Source organism: Haematobia irritans, chromosome 1 (genome assembly GCF_050003625.1).
Source record: "Haematobia irritans isolate KBUSLIRL chromosome 1, ASM5000362v1, whole genome shotgun sequence".
NCBI classification, from domain to species: domain Eukaryota; kingdom Metazoa; phylum Arthropoda; class Insecta; order Diptera; family Muscidae; genus Haematobia; species Haematobia irritans.
In genome coordinates, this window is record NC_134397.1 from 43,944,928 (window position 1) to 43,966,755 (window position 21,828).

General features: G+C 30.9%; 1 protein-coding gene across 1 annotated transcript in view; it reads left to right on the forward strand.

The window, feature by feature from the left end:
* LOC142224640 (maternal protein pumilio-like) overlaps positions 1–21,828 on the forward strand; it is a 138,246-nt gene that overhangs the window by 104,693 nt on the left and 11,725 nt on the right. The window contains exons 4-6 of the mRNA XM_075294424.1: positions 6,358–6,578; positions 9,746–9,881; positions 9,996–10,114. Of these exons, the coding sequence (XP_075150539.1) occupies positions 6,358–6,578; positions 9,746–9,881; positions 9,996–10,114 (476 nt within the window). The remainder of the gene's footprint in view (positions 1–6,357; positions 6,579–9,745; positions 9,882–9,995; positions 10,115–21,828) is intronic.

Below are 21,828 nucleotides of genomic sequence, written 5' to 3' on the forward strand. Positions count from 1 at the left end.
TAATTCTAGGAATAATTTTTTTTAGTTATAAATATTTAAATTAATCGGAATGAAAAAATATTTTTTATAGAATTTCCAATTCCTTGAGTATCAAGAAATATTTTCGTAACAACTTCAATTTTCAAGATGTATGTGAAAATAAATTATAATGGATCTTCTAATCAAAAAATCATAAAACGAGCTCCGCCTATATGTCAAAATTGAAATTAATGTTACATTACAATAGATTTATGATGTATAATTAATTTAATAAATTTGTCCAAATAAAACAAAAATAACTTATTAAACATATCATATTAATAAATTATTATTTGCTTTCTATACAATTCGCCACATATCCATTGTAATGTAACTTTAGTTTCAAATTAGACATATAGGTGGCGCTTGTAATTTAAGAACTAAATCCATTATAATTTATTTTCACGCAAACATTTCTAAAGTGATTTCATGGGCAAAGAAAATAAAAATGCTTGTCTTCAATTAGCGTGGCTTGCGTGTTTTTTATATTTTAATTTAAAGTTTTGTTAATTTAATTAACGAATAAAATATTTTTTTTTAAAGCAGTGTGACCTTGGCTAAACCCAAGTATATATTTTTTAATATTATTACTGCCTTTTTACATTTCATGTTTCCTACTTCATTTTAATTTTAGGAAATATAATTAAAGAGTATTCTAGGCATTTCAAACTCAGGTGTTTGTGAACAAACAAAGAAAATGGTCGTTTTTTTATTCCGCAGAAATAAAAAGGGAATAGGGAAAATGTCCTAAAGGCAGTATTGATGTCCTGAGTCAAACAGCACGCAACTCTTTGCACTCAGCAAACGTCAACCAAGCTTGGCTTAAAAATTATGGCACGGTTGCCACAGTTGGTAGAATTCTACCAAAAATTTTAGATTTTTTAGTGTTTGGTAGATTGGTAGAATTCCTGATATTTCTCTCAATTTTCTATATAAATAAAATTTAAATAAAACACTTTAAATATAAATACATTTTTAACAAACTTTGAACAAAAATTTTTATAAAAAAGGAAATTTCTATAGAAATAAAATTTTGACAAAATTTTCAATAGAAGTAAAATTTTGAAAAAATGTTCTATATGAAATAAATTTTAACAAAATTTTCTATAGAAATAAAATTTTCTATAGAAATAACATTTTGGCAAAATTTCCTATAGAAATAAAATTTTGAAACAATTTTCTACAGATATAAAATTTTGGCAAAATTTTCTACAAAAAAAAAAAAATTTGGAAAAAAATTTTGTATAAGAAATAAATTTTGACAAAATTTTCTATATAAATAAAGTTTTGACAAAATTTTCCATAGAAATAATATTTTGACAAAATTTTCTATAGAAATAAAATTTTGAAAATATTTTTTATGGAAATAAAATTTTGACCAAATTTTCTATAGAAGCACTCAAATCGATGATTTGATGGTGGCAAAGGAAATGAGAAATGTTTGTATGAATTTATTTCGGCATAAGCCGGCTTTCATAAATCTTTTTTCGGAAGATTCAGGCAGTTGGGTTTATTGAATTGCCTGAATTTATTCTGATAAATGGTTGATAGTTTTGCAGCAAGAAGAGGATGCTGATGAGGAATGTGGTAATTCCGAAACGTGCGTCCATCCAACCATCTTGCAGTCTATATGGCTTTGCCCAAATAAATTTGACAAACATTCTGTTCCTCTGTTGGTTAAGCTACACTTGTAGTTTAGTCAATGCAAGGTTTTAAGCTAAAATACAATTTTTACAAAATTTTCCATAGAAATACAATTTTGAAAAAATTTTCTAAAGAAATAAACTTTTGAAAATATTTTTTTTGGAAATAAAATTTTGACAAAATTTTCTATAGAAATAAAATTTTAACAAAAATTTCTATAGAAATAAAATTTTGACAAAATTTTCCATAGAAATAAAACTTATGACCAAATTTTCTATAGGAATAAAATTGTAACAAAATTTTCTAAAGAAATAAAATTTTGGCAAAATTTCCTACAAAAATAAAGTTTTGAAAAAATTTTCTATAGAAATAACATTTTTGAAAAAATTTTCTACAGAAATAAAATTTTAACAAAATTTTCTAAAGAAATAAAATTTTGAAAATATTTTTTATGGAAATAAAATTTCGAAAAAATTTTCTATAAGAAATAAATTTTGACAAAATTTTCCATAGAAATAAAATTTTGACAAAATTTTCTAAAGAAATGAACTTTTGAAAATATTTTTTATGGAAATAAAATTTTGACAAAATTTTCTATAGAAATAAAATTTTAGCAAAAATTTCTATAGAAATAAAATTTTGACAAAATTTTCCATAGAAATAAAACTTATGACAAAATTTTCTATAGGAATAAAATTTTAACAAAATTTTCTAAAGAAATAACATTTTGAAAATATTTTTTATGGAAATAAAATTTTGACAGAATTTTCTATAGAAATAAAATTTTAACAAAATTTTCTATAGAAATAAAATGTTGGCAAAATTTTCTACAGAAATAAAATTTTGAAACAATTTTCTATAGAAATAAAATTTTGAAACAATTTTCTATAGAAATAAAATTTTGAAAAAAAAAATTTCTATAGAAATAAAATTTTTGAAATAATTTTTTTATAGAAATAAAATTTTTAACAAAATTTTCTAAAGAAATAAAATTTTGACAAAATTTTCTATAGAAATAAAATTTTAACAAAATTTTCTATAGAAATAACATTTTAACAAAATTTTCTACAGAAATAAAATTTTGGCAAAATTTTCTACAGAAATAAAATTTTGAAAAAATTTTCTATAGAAATAAAATTTTTGAAATTTTTTTTTATAGAAATAACATTTTTAACAAAATTTTCTAAAGAAATAAAATTTTGAAAATATTTTTTATGGAAATAAAATTTTGACAAAATTTTCTATAGAAATAAAATTTTAACAAAATTTTCTATAGAAATAAAATTTTATCGAAACCTTCTATAGAAGTACAATTTTGTCGAAATCTTCTATACAAATAAAATCATGTCAACATTTTCTATAGAAATAAAATTTTGTCAACTTTTCTATAGAAATAAACTTTTGCCAAAATTTTCTATAGAAATAAAATTTTGACAAAATTTTCTATGGAAATAAAATTTTGAAAAAATTTTGTATAGAAATAAAATGTTGACAAAATTTTCTATAGAAATAAAATTTTGTCAAAATTTTCTATAGAAATCAAATTTTGTCAAAATTTTCTATAGAAATAAAATGTTGACAAAATTTTCCATATAAATAAAATTTTGACAAAATTTTCTACAGAAATAAAATTTTGACAAAATTTTCTATAGAAATAAAATTTCGGCAAAATTTCCTATAGAAATAAAATTTTGAAAAAATTTTCTATAAGAAATAAATTTTGGCAAAGTTTCCTATAAAAATAAAATGTCTCAAAATTTCCTATAGAAATAAAATTGTAGCAATATTTTCTATAGAAATAAAATTTGAACAAAATTTTCTATAGAAATAACATTTTATCATGTCAACATTTTCTATAGAAATAAAATTTTGTCAAATTTTCTATAGAAATAAACTTTTGCCAAAATTTTCTATAGAAATAAAATTTTGACAAAATCTTCTATGGAAATAAAATTTTGAAAAAATTTTGTATAGAAATAAAATGTTGACAAAATTTTCTATAGAAATAAAATTTTGTCAAAATTTTCTATAGAAATCAAATTTTGTCAAAATTTTCTATAGAAATAAAATGTTGACAAAATTTTCCATAGAAATAAAATTTTGACAACATTTTCTACAGAAATAAAATTTTGACAAAATTTTCTATAGAAATAAAATTTCGGCAAAATTTCCTATAGAAATAAAATTTTGAAAAAATTTTCTATAAGAAATAAATTTTGGCAAAGTTTCCTATAAAAATAAAATGTTTCAAAATTTCCTATAGAAATAAAATTGTAGCAATATTTTCTATAGAAATAAAAATTGAAAAAAAATTTCTATAGAAATAACATTTTGGCAAAGTTTCCTCTTGAAATAAAATTTTGGCAAAATTTCCTCTTGAAATAAAATTTTGGCAAAATTTTCTACAGAAATAAAATTTCGGCAAAATTTCCTATAGAAATAAATTTTTGACAAAAATTTCTATAGAAATAAAATTTTAACAAAATTTTCTATAGAAATAAAATTTTAACAAAATTTTCTATAGAAATAAAATTTTAACAAAATTTTCTATAGAAATAAAATTTCGGCAAAATTTCCTATAGAAATAAATTTTTGACAAAAAATTCTTTAGAAATAAAATTTTCACAAATTTCTTTAAGACATAAAATTTTGCAAAACAACATTTGTTTGTTTGGTACAGTTTTCTTCAAAATTTGGTAGATTATTTTTGACTCGAGGGGCAACCTGTTTGTTGGCCGTTTGATGGCCCCAATGCGTGCCAAAGATAACCAATTCGAACAAATCTAAACTGATTCAATATTTTGATGTCCTTTCCCACATTTTCTTTTTTTGCTTTTAAACAAAAAACAAAATGAAAAAATATAAAATTGACACATCCGTTTCCTTTTATTCTAAACCATTTACTCAGCTCTTAATTTAATTCTTTAATAGAGTTCCAAGCTTTTGACAGTGCCTCAGGTGAAATTTGAAAAGGTTGTGGAGATCTCCTCGCCATTGTCTGTTATTTTTCCCCTACTCTAATTATGTTCTGTCAACTTTCAGCTATAATTTCTAATTTCCTTTTTGATTGTTGCTGGTTAGGAGAGTACGTCCGCGTGTATCGCCCTTATGGTTTTTGTTTTTCCCTCCTCCATATAGTTCAAAATACTTGAACACGTATCCGTTTTCTCTCATCATCTCACCATCATTCCAAACTCATCCCTCTATTACTTTATGGACAATTAGGTCATACTATACACTAGAATTCACCCACCCAGGAGGTAAAGCGAAATCAAATCACAAAACCAAACAACGCCATTCAAATCCCGAAGAAGAGAAATGTCATTACCCTCTAGAGCAAAACATCATCATTGCAGTGTAAAAACTCGTTGAAGGCGTGGGAGTTGGAAATAAATTGCTGCAATGATTGGACAAAAACCTGGAACCTGTAATTTGCAACTGTCATATAATGGGAGGTGGCCAACGAATCGTAGGTCTATCACAAGGAAATTGCTAAAATGGAGGGGGGATTGCCAAGGATTTTTATTAACATAAGGCCTGAAAATATGAAGTGAAAATGGAAAACGGGTAGTCTTATAACCAAACTAATATGGATAATTTCTGGTAACTTTGGATGGAAGGCCTTCTAACAGGGCTTCTGTGGCTGAATTCTAAAATTGTAGAATTGGATTTGTAGCGAAAAAAATTCAGAACCATGGTTTTATACAATTGGGAATCTTTAATTTTCACATAAGTCATTCCAGATTCCCTCCTCACGGAAGGCCTTCCAGCAGCGTTACCTCATCATCAATTCAATCTCAGTATTAATTAGGAATAAGAAAAAACTTGATTAAAAAATTAATATATTTCATTAGCTAATTTCAACTAATATTTTAATTGATTCAATTAAATATTTAATTGACATTGATTGTAAAACTTCATTAATTTTTTAGTCGATTCAACCAAAAATATAATTGATATCAATTGCAAAACTCAATAAATTTCTTAAATTAAAAAAGTAACTATATTCAATAATTTTTGTAACAGACTTAGTTTAATTTAAAAATTGATTGTACCCATTAATGTTTTAATTAATAATTAGAACATTTTCAATCATTTTTTTATCTGCCTTTATCGAGTTTGTTAAAAAGTTAATTGTTGTAATCAATTAGTTTTTAATAAAACATTTAAAATTTTTCAATCGTTGACTTAATATTTAATTATATTTTTAATTGAAAAAGCTACAATTAACTTTTTAATTGGAAATATTTTTGTGATTTTTTTTATTTCTTGCAATAAACACTTTTAAACAAAATTTATAGTATTACTCTGCAAATGTATAAATAACTACCAGGTCCTACAAAAAGTCCAAAGGAAGGCCTTCTAGAAGGCCTACTTACCCTCTGTTTCCCATATTTCATTTTTCTTAGAGTATTTGCAAGTGTGAAGGTATTAACATGTCCTGTTGTTGATAAAAATTAACAGCTCATCCAACAACGGAAATGGCAAAAAGTGGTTAAAATCAAACCGGAACACAAGAGAAAAATGTCATGTAATTCATTTTTCTACTGTCACCACAACAAATAAACATTACTGTATATCTAAGCTTGGAGCATTATAAACTTGGGGAAATTAATATTCTTTAGATAATATTTAGATAATATTTTGCTTATTTATTGAACTAATCGATTTTGTTTAAATTCTCTTATCTTTCAGATCACTACATCCACTGCCAAAAAACTATGGGAAAAATCGGATGGCAAGGGAGCCTCATCGGCTGGTGTTACCGGTGGCCCTTTAAATCCCCTACACATTGGTGATCCACATGTTTGGAAAGATTCGCCATGGTCAACACAGACTGAAACCATATTGCCGAGGCCACGTACATTTCCACAAGCTCCTGATACGACAGCGAGTGGAAATGCTGGTATATTGAGGTGAGTATTCGAAGAAGTTCACCGAAAGCAAAATGGGCAGGAATACTAATCACTATACTATCGAGGATTCAAAAAAAAAAAAAAACAATGAGTGATTGAATTATTTGGATGTAAGTCAGGATCAAGTTATATGCTTCACGCTTGCCACTATAGGAGATGTTTTCGCAAATCAGGGATGGTTAGGTTAAAGTGGCAGCCCGATTAAGATTCAGGCTCACTTAGACTATTCAGTCCATTGTGATACCACATTAACTAAAAGTACCTAATACATATGGGCACTTCTAGTTTTAACCGCTGAACCTTCTTGATTATTTTTCTTTGTTGAACCAACCAGATTGTTCCAAAAACATTAGCAGACTGCTTAAGTTAACGTTTTCCAGGGATAGTCTACGTCATTTATTTCATTAATTACAATTTACTCTGCTTGGCTAAAAACATGTTGTGCTATTGAGAAATTATTTCGTGAAGATTCGGGTACGAATGTTTCCCCCTAATCTGTGCGCATCATTGCTTTGGACAATATATTCCACACATAGAATGGGAATCATATCGGCCCAACAACACCTTCAGATTGATCGATCTCCCAATTTTTTTTTCGAGAATTTAGAAGTACAGTCGAAGCTCGGTTTAGAGAACGATATATTGTCAGGCCATTTTGTTATTTAGAAAAATTCGTTAAATCGAAAGGGAATATTATATGTTAAATTTTATTGAAAATCGTAGTTTTTTTTTTACTAGACGAGGCGCTTAAAAAATATTACTTTAAATAATCCTTAAAAAGTGATGAACTTGATATATCTAGGTTAGGTTAGATTGAAAAAAGGATCCAATATTTACTGTCTTATGGAGGCCTTTATACACCCATGTCAATATTTGTGTGCTCTAACTTCTTTGACGAAGTGACCAATTTGTTTCCAGTCCCCGGTTTCAAGATGGGCCACCATAGGTAGTGTTCATAGTAACATCTTCCTAAAACGTCCTATATGCACCATTACTATGCTGCTCCCATCGGCATAACAGGTTGACTGATAAATCCCCGGTCTGACACATAGATGGCGTCGCTAGTATTAAATGCATATTATTTTTATATAGTACCAAACTTCAAATGATTCGTGTCAAAATTTGACGTCTGTAAGTCAATTAGTTTGTGAGATAGAGCGTCTTCTGTGAAGCAACTTTTGTTATTGTGAAAAAAATGAAAAAAAAAGGAATTTCGTGTTTTGATAAAATACTGTTTTCTGAAGGGAAAAATACGGTGGAAACAAAAACTTGGCTTGATAATGAGTTTCCGGACCCTGCCCCACGGAAATCAACAATAATTGATTGGTATGTAAAATTCAAGCGCGGGGGACGGTGAACGCAGCGGACTCCCGAAAGAGGTGGTTACCGAATAAAACATCAAAAAAATCCAAAAAATGATTTTGAATGACCGTAAAATGAAGTTCATCGAGATAGCAGAGGCCTTAAAGATATCAAAGGAACGTGTTGGTCATATCATTCATCAATATTTGGATATGCGGAAGCTCTGTGCAAAATGGGTGCCGCGCGAGCTCACATTTGACCAAAAACAACAACGTGTTGATGATTCTGAGCGGTGTTTGCAGCTGTTAACTCGTAATACACCCGAGTTTTTCCGTCAATATGTGACAATGGATGAATCATGGCTACACTCCTGAGTCCAATCGACAATCGGCTGAGTGGACAGCGACCGGTGAACCAGGTCCGAAGCATGGAAAGACTCAAAAGTCCGCTGGCAAAGTAATGGCCTCTGTTTTTTGGGATGCGCATGGAATAATTTTTGTCGATTATCTTGAGAAGGGAAAAACCATCAACAGTGACTATTATATGGCGTTATTGGAGCGTTTGGAGGTCGAAATCGCGGCAAAACGGTCCCACATGAAGAAGAAAAAAGTGTTGTTCCACCAAGACAACGCACCGTGCCACAAGTCATTGAGAACGATGGCAAAAATTCATGAATTGGGCTTCGAATTGCTTCCCCATCCACCGTATTCTCCAGATCTCAGACCTCAATAGGATGCTCGCAGGGAAAAAATTTGGCTGCAATGAATAGGTGATCGCCGAAACTGAGGCCTATTTTGAGGCAAAACCGAAGGAGTACTACCAAAATGGTATCAAAAAATTAGAAGGTCGTTATAATCGTTGTATCGCTCGTGAAGGGAACTATGTTGAATAATAAGAACGAATTTTGACAAAAAAATGTGTTTTTCTTTGTTAGACCGGGACTTATCAGCCAACCTGTAATGCATGCCAAATTTGGTCAAAATCGGTTCATATTTAGATATAGCTCCCATATATGTACGCCAGAGAAGGGGAAATAGGGTAGAATATTTAATATTTTAGACCCACAGACAATACATTTAATATGCTTTTTTAGTGTGTCATCTTGATATAATAAAATACCCACATTTTACACAAAAATTCTGTGATGATTTCCCCATATCGTAGTCATATCCTACACACTGTAATGCCACACTTTCCACAGAATAGTCGAATTTTAAATAAAGCTTCGACTTGCGGAAATATCGCCCGAATTGGCCAAATAATATATCACAAACAGAATTGACCACATATCTTGGCGAGATTTAACCAATATTCTTGTAAAATCGCAACTGCTGAGAAGCAAAAATTGTAAATATTACTCAAATTGTCCTATATCTCGAATACACATGTATAGCCTGATAAATCATAAATGCTCTTTTGTACAATTGCATCAAAATTGCTCTAGCTTTATATTTCCCATATTTTTTTTACTAACATTGTGCTTAATAACCTGGGATTATTAGCCGATTTAATTTTTAATTCTAGCGATTTTGTAGAAGTACAAAAAATTGTCTCCAAATCGTTTCAGTTATAAATATTTGTATACGGGAATATAAACGTTGATAATAACTCCCAACAAATTTGAAGGAGTTGAGATGGTAACACAAATTTTGGTCTACATAATGGTGAAGGGTATAATATAGTTGGCCCCGCCCGACTTTAGACTTTATTTACTTGTTTTTCTATTTGCAAACGCAGTTTTTTCTTAGACTATGGGACTATAAATATTGAAAATATTAGCTTTTTGTAGGAATATAAAATTATTTCCTTAATTTAACAGTTTTCTTTTAAAACGAAGCTAATTTATATATATTTTTCATTTACAGTCCTCGTGATTCTACAAGTGGTTTGGGTGTTAAAATGGTCGAATATGTTTTGGGTGGATCACCAACGAATAAAGAGAGTCCTTTGTCCGGCCTCGAACCACGTTTGAGGGGATTGAAATTCGACGATAATGATAAGGTAAGCTTATACACACACATACGCATATCAAGAATTGTTCATATGTAATTTTATTAATTATTAAAATTTATATTAATGTATATATTTTGTGTGTTTTTGTTGTGTTTTTTACAGCCACACGACGATAAAGAAAAAGCAAATTCACCATTTGACACAAACGGATTGAAAAAAGACGACCAAGTGACAACAACAAATGGCGTTGTCAATGGCATTGATGATGACAAAGGATTCAAGTAAGTTAAATTTTTCATTTTCAATTAAAAAAATGGAAATAAAGGGGCTTAAGAAGATGATCATAGTTTAAACTAATTTTTATCAACAAAGAAATGTGATAAAAAATTGATTTTCACATATTTTTCTGAGGTAATTCTTAAACCCTATCTAGCCCTTTTCATAAAAAATATTCCAGACACTTTTTATAAAAAAAAATCTTGAGAAATTTTTCTATCAACGACTTTTTTTTTACAAACAATATTCCAGAAGAACTTTTCCAGAAAAATGTCTCAGAGAAACTTTTTTTCAGAAAGAATGGCCCAGAGACACTTTAAAAAATAACTCAGATACACATTTTTTTCATAAAAAATATCTTAAATACAAAATAGCTTAGAGACACTTTTTCCATAGAAAAATAAAACTGTTTTTTTTTAATTGTTTCATAAAAAAATCTTTCAGAGCCAATTGTTTCATTAAAAACTATCCCACAGATTTTTTTTAATAAAAAATCGCAGAAACACCTTTTAAAAAAATGTCTCATAGCCAGTTAAAAAAAAAAATATCTCAGAGTCAATTTTTTCATAAAAAACTTCAGAGACACTTTTCATAAAATATATCTCCGATACTTTTTTTCATAACAGAAGTCTCATAAACACTTTTTTCATAAAAAAAATCTCGGAGAAACTTTTCAGACACGTTTGTTTCATAAAAAATTTCTCAGAAATACTTTTCTCTGAGACACGTTTTTCATAGAAAAATGTCTCCCGGACACCTTTTAACAAAAAATGTCTCAGAGAACTTTTTCCCAGAGAAACTTTTTTTCATAAAAAAACTTCAGAGACACTTTTCATAAAATATATATCCGACACTTTTTTCATAAAAGAAGTCTCATTAACACTTTTTTTCATAAAAAAAATCTCGAAGACACTTTTCATTTAAAATGTCTGAGATACTTTTGCAATAAAAAAACATCTCTGAGACACTTTTTTCATAACAAATTTCTCACACACACCTTTTGCAAAAAAAAAAAAAAAATGTCTCAGACACGTTTGTTTCATAAAAAATTTCTCATAAATACTTCTCTCACAGACACTTTTCATAGAAAAATGTCTCGGACAACTTTTTTATAAAAATGTCTCTCAGACCCATTTTCATAAAAAATGTTTCAGAGCCAATTGCTTCATTAAAAACTATCATAAAAAAATCTCAGACACCTTTTAACAAAAAATGTCTCACAGCCAGTTCAAAAAAAAAATCAGTCACTTTTTATCATAAAAAAATTCTCAGAGAACTTAAAAAAATACAGAGGCACTTTTTTCATAAAATACATCTCCGACACATTTTTCATAAAAGATGTTTCAAAAATATTTTTTTCATAAAAAAATTCGGAGAAACTTTTTTCATATCTGAGACACTTTTTCAATAAAAAATATTTCTGAGACACTTTTTTGATAAAAAATATCTCTGAGACACTTTTTTGATAAAAATATCTCCGAGACACTTTTTTCATAACAAATTTCTCACAGACACCTTTTGCATAAAAAAAAATTCTCAAGGACACCTTTTGCATAACAAATTTCTCACAGATACTTTTACATAAAAAATGTCGCTCTCAGACACGTTTGTTTCATAAAAAAATTCTCAGAAATACTTTTAATAAAAAATGTCTCAGAGAAACTTTTTTCACAAAAAGTGTATCAGACACTTTTCATAAAAATATCTCAGAAACGCTTTTCATAGAAAATGTCTCAGAGACACGTTTTTCATAAAAAATATCTCAGAGACACTTTTCATAAAAAATATATGAGAGACACTTTTCATAAAAGTTATCTCAGAGAAACTTTTTTCATAAAAAATATCTCAGAGATTTTTTTTCATAAAAGTATCTCAGAGACAGATTTTGTCATAAAAATATCTCTGAGACACTTTTCATAACAAATTTCTCATACACACCTTTTGCAAAAAAAGAATGTTTCTCTCAGACACCCTTTTCATAAAAATGTCTCTCAGACACGTTTGTTTCATAAAAAATTTCTCAGAAACACTTTCTTCAGATACACTTTTTTCATAGAAAAATGTCTCTCAGACAATTTTTTTATAAAAAAGTCGCTCAGATCCATTTTCACACAAAATGTTTCAGAGCCACTTGCTTCATTAAAATCTATCTATATTCATTAAAATCTATTTTTCATAAGAGATTCTCAGACACCTTTTAACAAAAAATGTCTCACAGCCAGTTATAAAAAAATATTTCAGAGTCACTTTTTCATTAAAAATTCCTCAGCGAACTTTAAAAAAAAAACCCAGAGACACTTTTTTCATAAAAAAAACTTCAGAGACACTTTTTTCATAAAATATATCTCCGACACTTTTTCCATAAAAGATGTCTCAGAAATATTTTTTCATAAAAAAATCTCGGAGAAACTTTTTGTCATAAAAAATGTCTGAGACACTTTTTCAATAAAAAATATCACTGAGACACTTTTTTAATAAAAAATATCTCTGAGACGCGTTTTTCATAAAAAAATATCTCAGAGACACTCTTCATAAAAGTTATCTCAGAGACACTTTTATAAAAGTTATCTCAGAGACACTTTTTTCATAAAATATATCTCAGAGATATTTTTTTCATAAAAGTATCTCAGAGACACATTTTGTCATAAAAATATTTCAGGCACACTAGTTTCATAACATATATCTCAGAGACACTTTTTTCATAAAAAATGTCTGTGAGACACTTTTCATAAAAAATCTCTCACTTTTTCATAAAAAATGTCTCAGACTCCGTAAATAATATCTCAGACACTTTTCGTAAAAAATGTCTGAAATACTTTTTTTTTGTAAAAAATCGCTCTGAGACATTTTTTTTTACAAAAAAATAAATTTTTTGTGAAATATGTTTCAGGAACATTTTCTAATAAAAAATATTTCAATGGCATTTTTTTTCATAAAAATATCTCAGACACTTTTTTCGTAAAAATGTCTACGAGACACTTTTCATAAAAAATATCTCAAAGGAACGTTTTTTCATAAAAAATATCTCTGAAACCCTTTTTATGAAAATTTCTCCAATGTATCAGAGACACTATATTCATAAAAAATATCTCACATAATTTTTTCATAAAAATATCTCTGAGATAATTTTTTTCATAAAAAATATCTCTGAAACACTTTTTTCCTAAAATGTCTCAGAGACCCGTTTTCATAAAAAAATATCTCAGACTATTTTCTTAAAAATATTTAAGACACTTTTCATAATAAATATTTCAAAGACACTTTTTTTTATAAAAAATATTTCAGCGACACTTTTTCATAAAAAATATCTCAAAGGCATTTTTTCATTTTTTTTTTTTTTCATAAAAATATCTCAGACACTTTTTTCGTAAAAATGTCTATGAGACACTTTTTTCATAAAAAATATCTCAAAGGAACTTTTTTTTCATAAAAAATATCTCTGAAACACTTTTTATGAAAATTTCTCCACTATATTCATAAAAAATATCTCAGAAAATTTTTTCATAAAAATATCTCTGAGATAATTTTTTTCATAAAAATATCTTTGAGATAATTTTTTTTTCATAAAAATATCTCTGAGGGAATTTTTTTTCATAAAAATATCTCTGAGATAATTTTTTTCATAAAAATATCTCAGATACACTTTTTTCCTATAAAAATGTCTCAGAGACCCGTTTTTCATAAAAAAATATCTCAGACTATTTTCGTAAAAATATTTCAGGCACTTTTCATATTTCAAAGACACTTTTTTTTTTTAAATAGCTTTTTATAAAAAATATATCAGGGACACTTTTTCATAAAAAATATCTCAAAGGCATAGAAAATATCTCGGAGACACTTTTTTCATAAAAATATCTCAAACACATTTTTCATAAAAAATATCTCTACGGACACGTTTTTTATAACAAATACCTCAGAGACACTTTCCATAAAAATATCTCATACACATTTTTCATAAAAATATCTCTACAGACACGTTTTTTATAACAAATACCTCAGATACACTTTTTTCATAAAAATATCTCTACACACACTTTTTTTTATAACAAATACCTCAGAGACACTTTTATTATAAAAACGTCTCAAAAAAATTCTTTTTTCATAAAATATGTTTATGAGACACTTTTCAAAAAAAAAAAAAAAAAAAAAAAAAAAAAAAAAAAAAAAAAAAAAAAAAAAAACATGTCGCAGACACTTCTATAAAAAAATGTCTCATAAAAAAAATTTCAGACACATTTTCTTCTGAGACGATACTTTTTATGAAAATATCTCAATTACTTTTTTCATAAAAAATATCCCACAGACTTTTTTCATGAAAAATGTATCAGACACATTTTTCATAAAAAAAAATATTTCGGAGACAATTTTTTCATAAAAAATAGGCCAGACACATTTTTTCATAAAAAATATCTTGAGAGACACTTTTTTCATACAAAATGCCTCAGAGACACTTTTCATAAACATTATCTCAGAGACACTTTTCATAAAAATTATCTCAGAGACACTTTTCATAAAAATTATCTCAGAGACACTTTTCTCATAAAATAGATCTCAGAGACACTTTTCTCATAAAATAGATCTCAGAGATACTTTTTTCATAAAAAGTATCTCATAGACTCTTTTTTTCATAAAAATATCTCAGAGACACATTTTCCACATCAACGATAGCCCCACTGTATTGTTTTGTTGTATTTTTATTGGTTTATCCTTATGTCGTTGGTTTCAAATTTTTTATGTAATGCATTTGCTGCTATTACCACAATGTGACATGCAACAAATCCAGCCGCAACAATAATAGGCCATAATATCAACAATCAGAGCCAGTCAAATAGCTAAACCAAGCATGCAACCAATAGTTGTTGGCACCTCCAAACAACAACAATCGCCGACTTGTTTGTAATGGCATTGACATTAGAACTGTGGAACTGGTTTCCTCAAGGTTTTCTTGACTTGGTGCTTTGGTCTTGTTGCTCCATTTGGGGTTTGTTGGGAGTTTGTGTATCTGGAAGTATAATAAGCTGGCTGGCGGCTCCATATGTCTGTTGTGCCGATTAACAACTCAACTCTTAGTGGTGGTAGGTTTTCCAAAAGGCTTGAATTTGCAATGCTAGCGGGGTTTACGTAAACTTTCAACAACAAAAACATGTTGCAATATTAGCCATTACCATCATAAACGTAACGTAAGGCGTCTGAGTCAAAACAATGTGCACCAACAAGCCGGCGACAACAAGCGAAAACAACTATTCCATATGGCTGATGGTGGTGGTTGTGTGGGGTGATGGGAAGGATTTTGAAAAACTATGAGACAACATCGTCACATGCTTAGCTGCTAACCAAGTTTACTTGATTATGGGTCGACTTAACATAATCCTCTAGATTTGGGGAACAGTGGGAGATGTTTTTGTGATTGGGGGTAGATTTTACAGATGTTTTTTTTTTTAGAATTGCCTATATGTAATGCGCTTTACAGACGTATCAGTTATTCCGGACGGAATGTCGGTGTTTGTAAAGAATCTTACAGTGTGTCGGATCGACACGACTTGTCGGCGGTGACTAAATAATCGGTAAATGTGTTATCGATCCCATAAACATACAGCAGTATCAATTATGCCTTCGGACTTAACATATAAAGGGTGATACGGTCAAAATTTGGTCAATGTAAACTTGACGTATTTCTTTCAATTTTGCATTTAAAAAACTTGAACACCCCTCATTTTGAAGGTGTGTGTGTGTAGAATGTTGCTCCTATTTTGATTTTGGAATTCACTCTTCAGTTGTCAAAATGCCGTCCAAGAAAGAAGAGCAGCGTATCAAAATTTTGCTCGCGCATCGCGAAAATCCGAGCCACTCGCACGCAAAGCTGGCAAAATCGCTAAAAGTTGCCAAATCAATCGTTACAAATGTAATTAAAGTGTTTGGGGAACGTTTGTCGACAGCCAGGAAGTCTGGATCGGGGGGAAATCGGAAACCGGAAGCCGCTGAGACGACAAAGAGAGTTGCCGGTAGTTTCATGCGAAACCCTAACCTCTCTCTCCGAGATGCCGCAAATAAGCTGATACACCCAGCTTATTTGCGGCATCTCTACAACCGTGCATCGAGCCAAAAAACGAGCCGGACTATCGACTTACAAGAAGGTAGTGACTCCAAATCGCGATGATAAACAAAATACGACGGCCAAAGCGCGATCCCGGAGGCTGTACACAGAAAAAAATTTCACGAAAACTTTTCCAATTAAAATCTTAATTGAGTTAAAAAAAAATCCAATTAAAAATTTAATTGATCCAACAAATTTTTTAATTGAAATAAAAATCAATCACACAAATTAATAGTATCAATTAAATATTTAATTGGATCAATTAATTTTTTTAATTGACTGTCAATTAATTTTTTAATTGATATTATCATTTCTGTGATTGAAGACATTTCAATTAAAAAATTAATTGGATCAATGAATTTCGTGATTAAATCAGAAAAAAATTTTTTTGTGTGTACACGACGATGCTGACGAAGTTTGACTGTGTGGTAATGGACGACGAAACCTACGTCAAAGCCGACTACAAGCAGCTTATACGGCAAAAGGAAGGGGAAAGGTAGCAGATATTTTCAAGCACATAAAACTGTCAAAGTTCGCAAAGAAATATCTGGTTTGGCAAGTCATCTGTACCTGTGGCTTGAAAAGCAGCATTTTCATAGCTTCCGGGACTGTCAACCAAGAAATTTACGTGAAAGAGTGTTTGAATAAACGTCTGCTGCCTTTCCTGAAGCAACAGGGTTGTTCCGCACTGTTTTGGCCGAATTTGGCATCTTGCCATTACGGTAAAAAGGCCATGGAGTGGTACGCCGCCAACAACGTGCAGGTGGTTCCCAAGGACAAGAACCCTCCCAACACGCCAGAGCTCCGCCCAATTGAGAAATACTGGGCTATTGTCAAGCGGAACCTAAAGAAGACCAAAAAAACTGCTAAGGACGAGCAGCAGTTCAAGGCAAACTGGCTTTCTGCGGCGAAGAAGGTGGACAAGGTGGCTGTACAAAATCTGATGGCAGGTGTCAAGCGTGAGGCCCGGCAATTCGGATTTGGAAAAGCCAAAGCCTAACTGAATATTTTTCCTGAATTTTATACTAATTGAACTTGAAAAAGAAATTTAATTTGATTTTTTAAATAAACGATTTCACCGATTTACACGCATTTTCCCTTGACCAAATTTTGACCGTATCACCCTTTATGTTCGACACGAGCACTGTCGTCTGATAGTCTGTAAAGCTCATAAGAGATTTTGAGGATAGGATTTGCAGTCTTTGATAAATTGTTTTTTTTTTTTACTGTTATCATGTCATTGTCAGATTTACTTAACCTTCTCTCAAACGTAGTTCCCCACTGTGTCAGACAATGGACTGTTTCCCATTTGACTAAATAAACCACTAGAACCGCAGCAGGATATTATAGCCATGGTTTACATGGTTACTTGGATTACATTTCCCAGTCAGCCGACTTTGCAAACGTGTCGTAGTTTCCTTTCGCTTCTTTCTTGCAATAGTGGACCATAGAAATTGCATTTCATTGTGTTGAAAGTTTTGACTGCATCATCGTGATCATCTTCCGCCCTTGTAAGTGGTAGATGTTGGTTAACTACGCCTGGTTGGATAGCAGACTGGTATTTTAGATGATGGACTTGCAGTCTCTTTTTCCATTTATTTTTTTTTGCGCCTGGTATGGACGATGTGGAAAGGCTACACTTGCTCCTGCCATTCTATCATCATTATCTGGGTGTTGTTATGGTTTGAACTGGTTGGTTTTTGCTGTTTTTTTTTCTTCTTTTTTTTAGCCACCGCATATTTGTTTCCCATCTGTCTGGATATTACCGAATAGATTGGCTTTGCTTCATTTTCATTCTTTCCGTTTTTGTGTTGTTGTTAGCTTTTCTTCATTCTCTTTCTCTACATAGTATTAGATGTATTTCACTGTTGTTGAAATGGAGCCCTAAAGAATACTTACCATAGATTCGGTTTTGGTCAGAAGAAAATTAGTATTACTTATCATCTGTACGTTACTCGTGATAGAGCAACAAATTTGAACTTGGTAATTGTATGGAATTCTTAAATTAAGTAATTTTTAATTTAAATGAATTTAATGGCGAAATTGTTTATATTAAACATCCATTCAACTGTGTACATTGTAGTTGCTGTAACAATTTTTAATGTAGTTTCAACCATTTTGTTCAATGCTTGTGTAGTTTAGATGGTAGCCAGATCAAGGAACTCTGCGACAAGGATGGGGTGTGTCCCGAGTGATCTGGTAGTGAGACGGGTAGGCTTAGCTGGGCAAGCAAAAAGGTAACGAGTGTCATCTGGCCCTTGGTTACAGATGGGACACACGTCAGCTACGCTGCTATCAATCACTGATAAACGGTGATACGGTCAAAATTTGGTCAATATAAACTTGACGTATTTCTTTCAATTTTCCATTTAAAAAACCTGAACACCCCTCATTTTGAAGGTGTGTGTGTGTGTGTAGAATGTTGCTTCTATTTTTTGGAATTCACTCTTCAGTTGTCAAAATGCCGTCCAAGCAAGAAGAGCAGCGTATCAAAATTTTGCTCGCGCATCGCGAAAATCCGAGCTACTCGCACGCAAAGTTAAAATCGCTAAAAGTTGCCAAATCAACCGTTACAAATGTAATTAAAGTGTTTGGGGAACGTTTGTCGACAGCCAGGAAGTCTGGATCGGAGGGAAATCGAAAACCGGAAGCCGCTGAGACGACAAAGAGAGTTGCCGGTAGTTTCAAGCGAAACCCTAACCTCTCTCTCCGAGATGCCGCAAATAAGCTGGGTGTATCGTCTACAACCGTGCAACGAGCCAAGAAACGAGCCGGACTATCGACTTACAAGAAGGTAGTGACTCCAAATCGCGATGATAAACAAAATACGACGGCCGAAGCGCGATCCCGGAGGCTGTACACGATGATGCTGACGAAGTTTGACTGCGTGGTAATGGACGACGAAACCTACGTCAAAGCCGACTACAAGCAGCTTCCCGGAACAGGAGTTTTATACGGCAAAAGGAAGGGGAAAGGTAGCAGATATTTTCAAGCACATAAAACTGTCAAAGTTCGCAAAGAAATATCTGGTTTGGCAAGCCATCTGTACCTGTCGCTTGAAAAGCAGCATTTTCATAGCTTCCGGGACTGTCAACCAAGAAATTTACGTGAAAGAGTGTTTGAATAAACGTCTGCTGCCGTTCCTGACGAAACACGGTTGTTCCGTACTGTTTTGGCCGGATTTGGCATCTTGCCATTACGGTAAAAAGGCCATGGAGTGGTACGCCGCCAACAACGTGCAGGTGGTTCCCAAGGACAAGAACCCTCCCAACACGCCAGAGCTCCGCCCAATTGAGGAATACTGGACTATTGTCAAGCGGAACCTAAAGAAGACCAAAAAATCTGCTAAGGACGAGCAGCAGTTCAAGGCAAACTGGCTTTCTGCCGCGAAGAAGGTGGACAAGGTGGCTGTACAAAATCTGATGGCAGGTGTCAAGCGTGAGGCCTGGCAATTCGGATTTGGAAAAGCGAAAGCCTAACTGAATATTTTTCCTGAATTTTATACTAATTGAACTTGAAAAAGAAATTTAATTTGATTTTTTAAATAAACGATTTCACCGATTTACACGCGTTTTCCCTTGACCAAATTTTGACCGTATCACCCTTTAGGTTTTGGAGTATCTTTGGTGTAGGTTTTGGAGAATATATCTAATATTAGGAGCTATAGTTTATTTTGCACCAAATGAGTTAGTATGCCACTAATATTGGGTCCACTATTAAAAAAAAGAGGAAATCGGTCAATTAGTTGTGGGTAATAAATCAAAATTTCTGCAAATAGGGCAATAGATTTATGTAAGAGCTACATGTAAGTCTAAATACGATCAGCTAGTACATCAAAATTTGAAATTTGAATAACATAGTTTAATAAATAAGAGTATTATGGCCAAATATGACAAAATCGAGCGATGCATATATATATGGGACCTATATCTAAATCTGAACCAATTTGTATAATATTTTGCAGGTATGATTGATACCACAGAAGGTCACTTTGTGTAAAATTTGATTACGATCAGTTAATAAATGAGGCCCCTATGGTCAAAAATAAGGTTATTAGGGGCAAATTTTTCAAAATCGGGCGATACATATATATGGGAGCTATATCTAAATTTGAACCGATTTCGATGAAATTTTGCACATACAGTTAGTGCTATAGAAGATTACATTTAGCCAACCTTGGTTACGACCGGTTGATAAATAAGGGTTTTACGGTCAAATTTGGCAAAAGCGGGCGATACATATATATGGGAGCTATATCTAAATCTGAACCGATTTCGATGATATTGCGCACATACAGTTAGAGGTATAGAAGATTATATTTAGCCAACTTTGAGTACTATCGATTGATAAATAAGGGTTTTAGGGCAAAATTTGGCAAAATCGGGCGATACATATATATGGGAGCTATATCTAAATCTGAACCGATTTCGATTATTTTTGACACATATTGTCAGTACCATAAAAGATTAGAGTAAGCCAAGTTTGAGTAAGATGGCTTAATAAATAAGGTTTTTATGGCCAAATTTTGTAAAATCGGGCGATACATATATATGGGAGCTATATCTAAATCTGAACCGATTTCGATGAAATTTTGCAGACCTAAAGGGTGATGAAAAAATTTACTACGTGCAAAATTTGATGACGATCGTTTTGTAAAAAAGCGCAGCGTGACTCCATTTGTCGAAATCGAGCGATACATATATATGGAAGCTATATCTAAATTAGATCCGAATCTTCCAAATTCAATAGCGTTCGTCCTTGTGCCCAAAAAAACACCCTGTACCAAATTTCATCCAAATCGGTTAATACTTGCGACCGGAATCGTGTGAACAACAAATACATGGACAGATGGACGGACGGACGGACACCAAGCGCTAGATCGACTCAGGAGGTGATTCTGAGTCGACCGATATATATTTTATGGGGTCTAAAATCAATATTTCTGGTAGGCACATTTTTTGGCCGATCAAACTTATTATACCCTGACCACTATGTGGTTTAGGGTATAAATAATTGGATCAATTAATTCAGTGATTTAATATTTATTTGTATTTTTTGTGTCAGACTTCAGTGATTTAATATTTTTTTTATTTTTTGTGCAAGACTTAACCTACCACTTTTTTAAGCAAAATTAAATCATTTCGTATATGTAATTACATTGTAATTTACAAATATTCGGCCTTAACCTGATGTCATAATTTCAAAATGAGTTTCCATTTAATTTTAGAATTCCTCTGGCCATCATCTTTTACATACACGCACAGAAAAAATATGTTTGGACATGGTTGCCGCATCCATTTAATGCTTATTTAGAGTATGTAATTGTCGCGAAAACCATGTATTTTGTCTTTGTAAAAATAATTTTCGAGCGGAGAAAAATATATGTTGGCAATAAGCATTTAAATGGTTCTCAAATGCCGCAAACATGTTCTATTATTTAAATGATAGAATTTGACACCATTATATGGTCAGGAAAATCATGTACCTGACCATTCAATTTTTTTTACTTTTTTGCAGAGAAAAAAGTATTTTTATAGTTTACGTATAGACATGTCTACAACCATTACATGGCCATAAAGACCATGTACATTGTTTTCGTGACCATTTATTTTTTTAATATTTTTG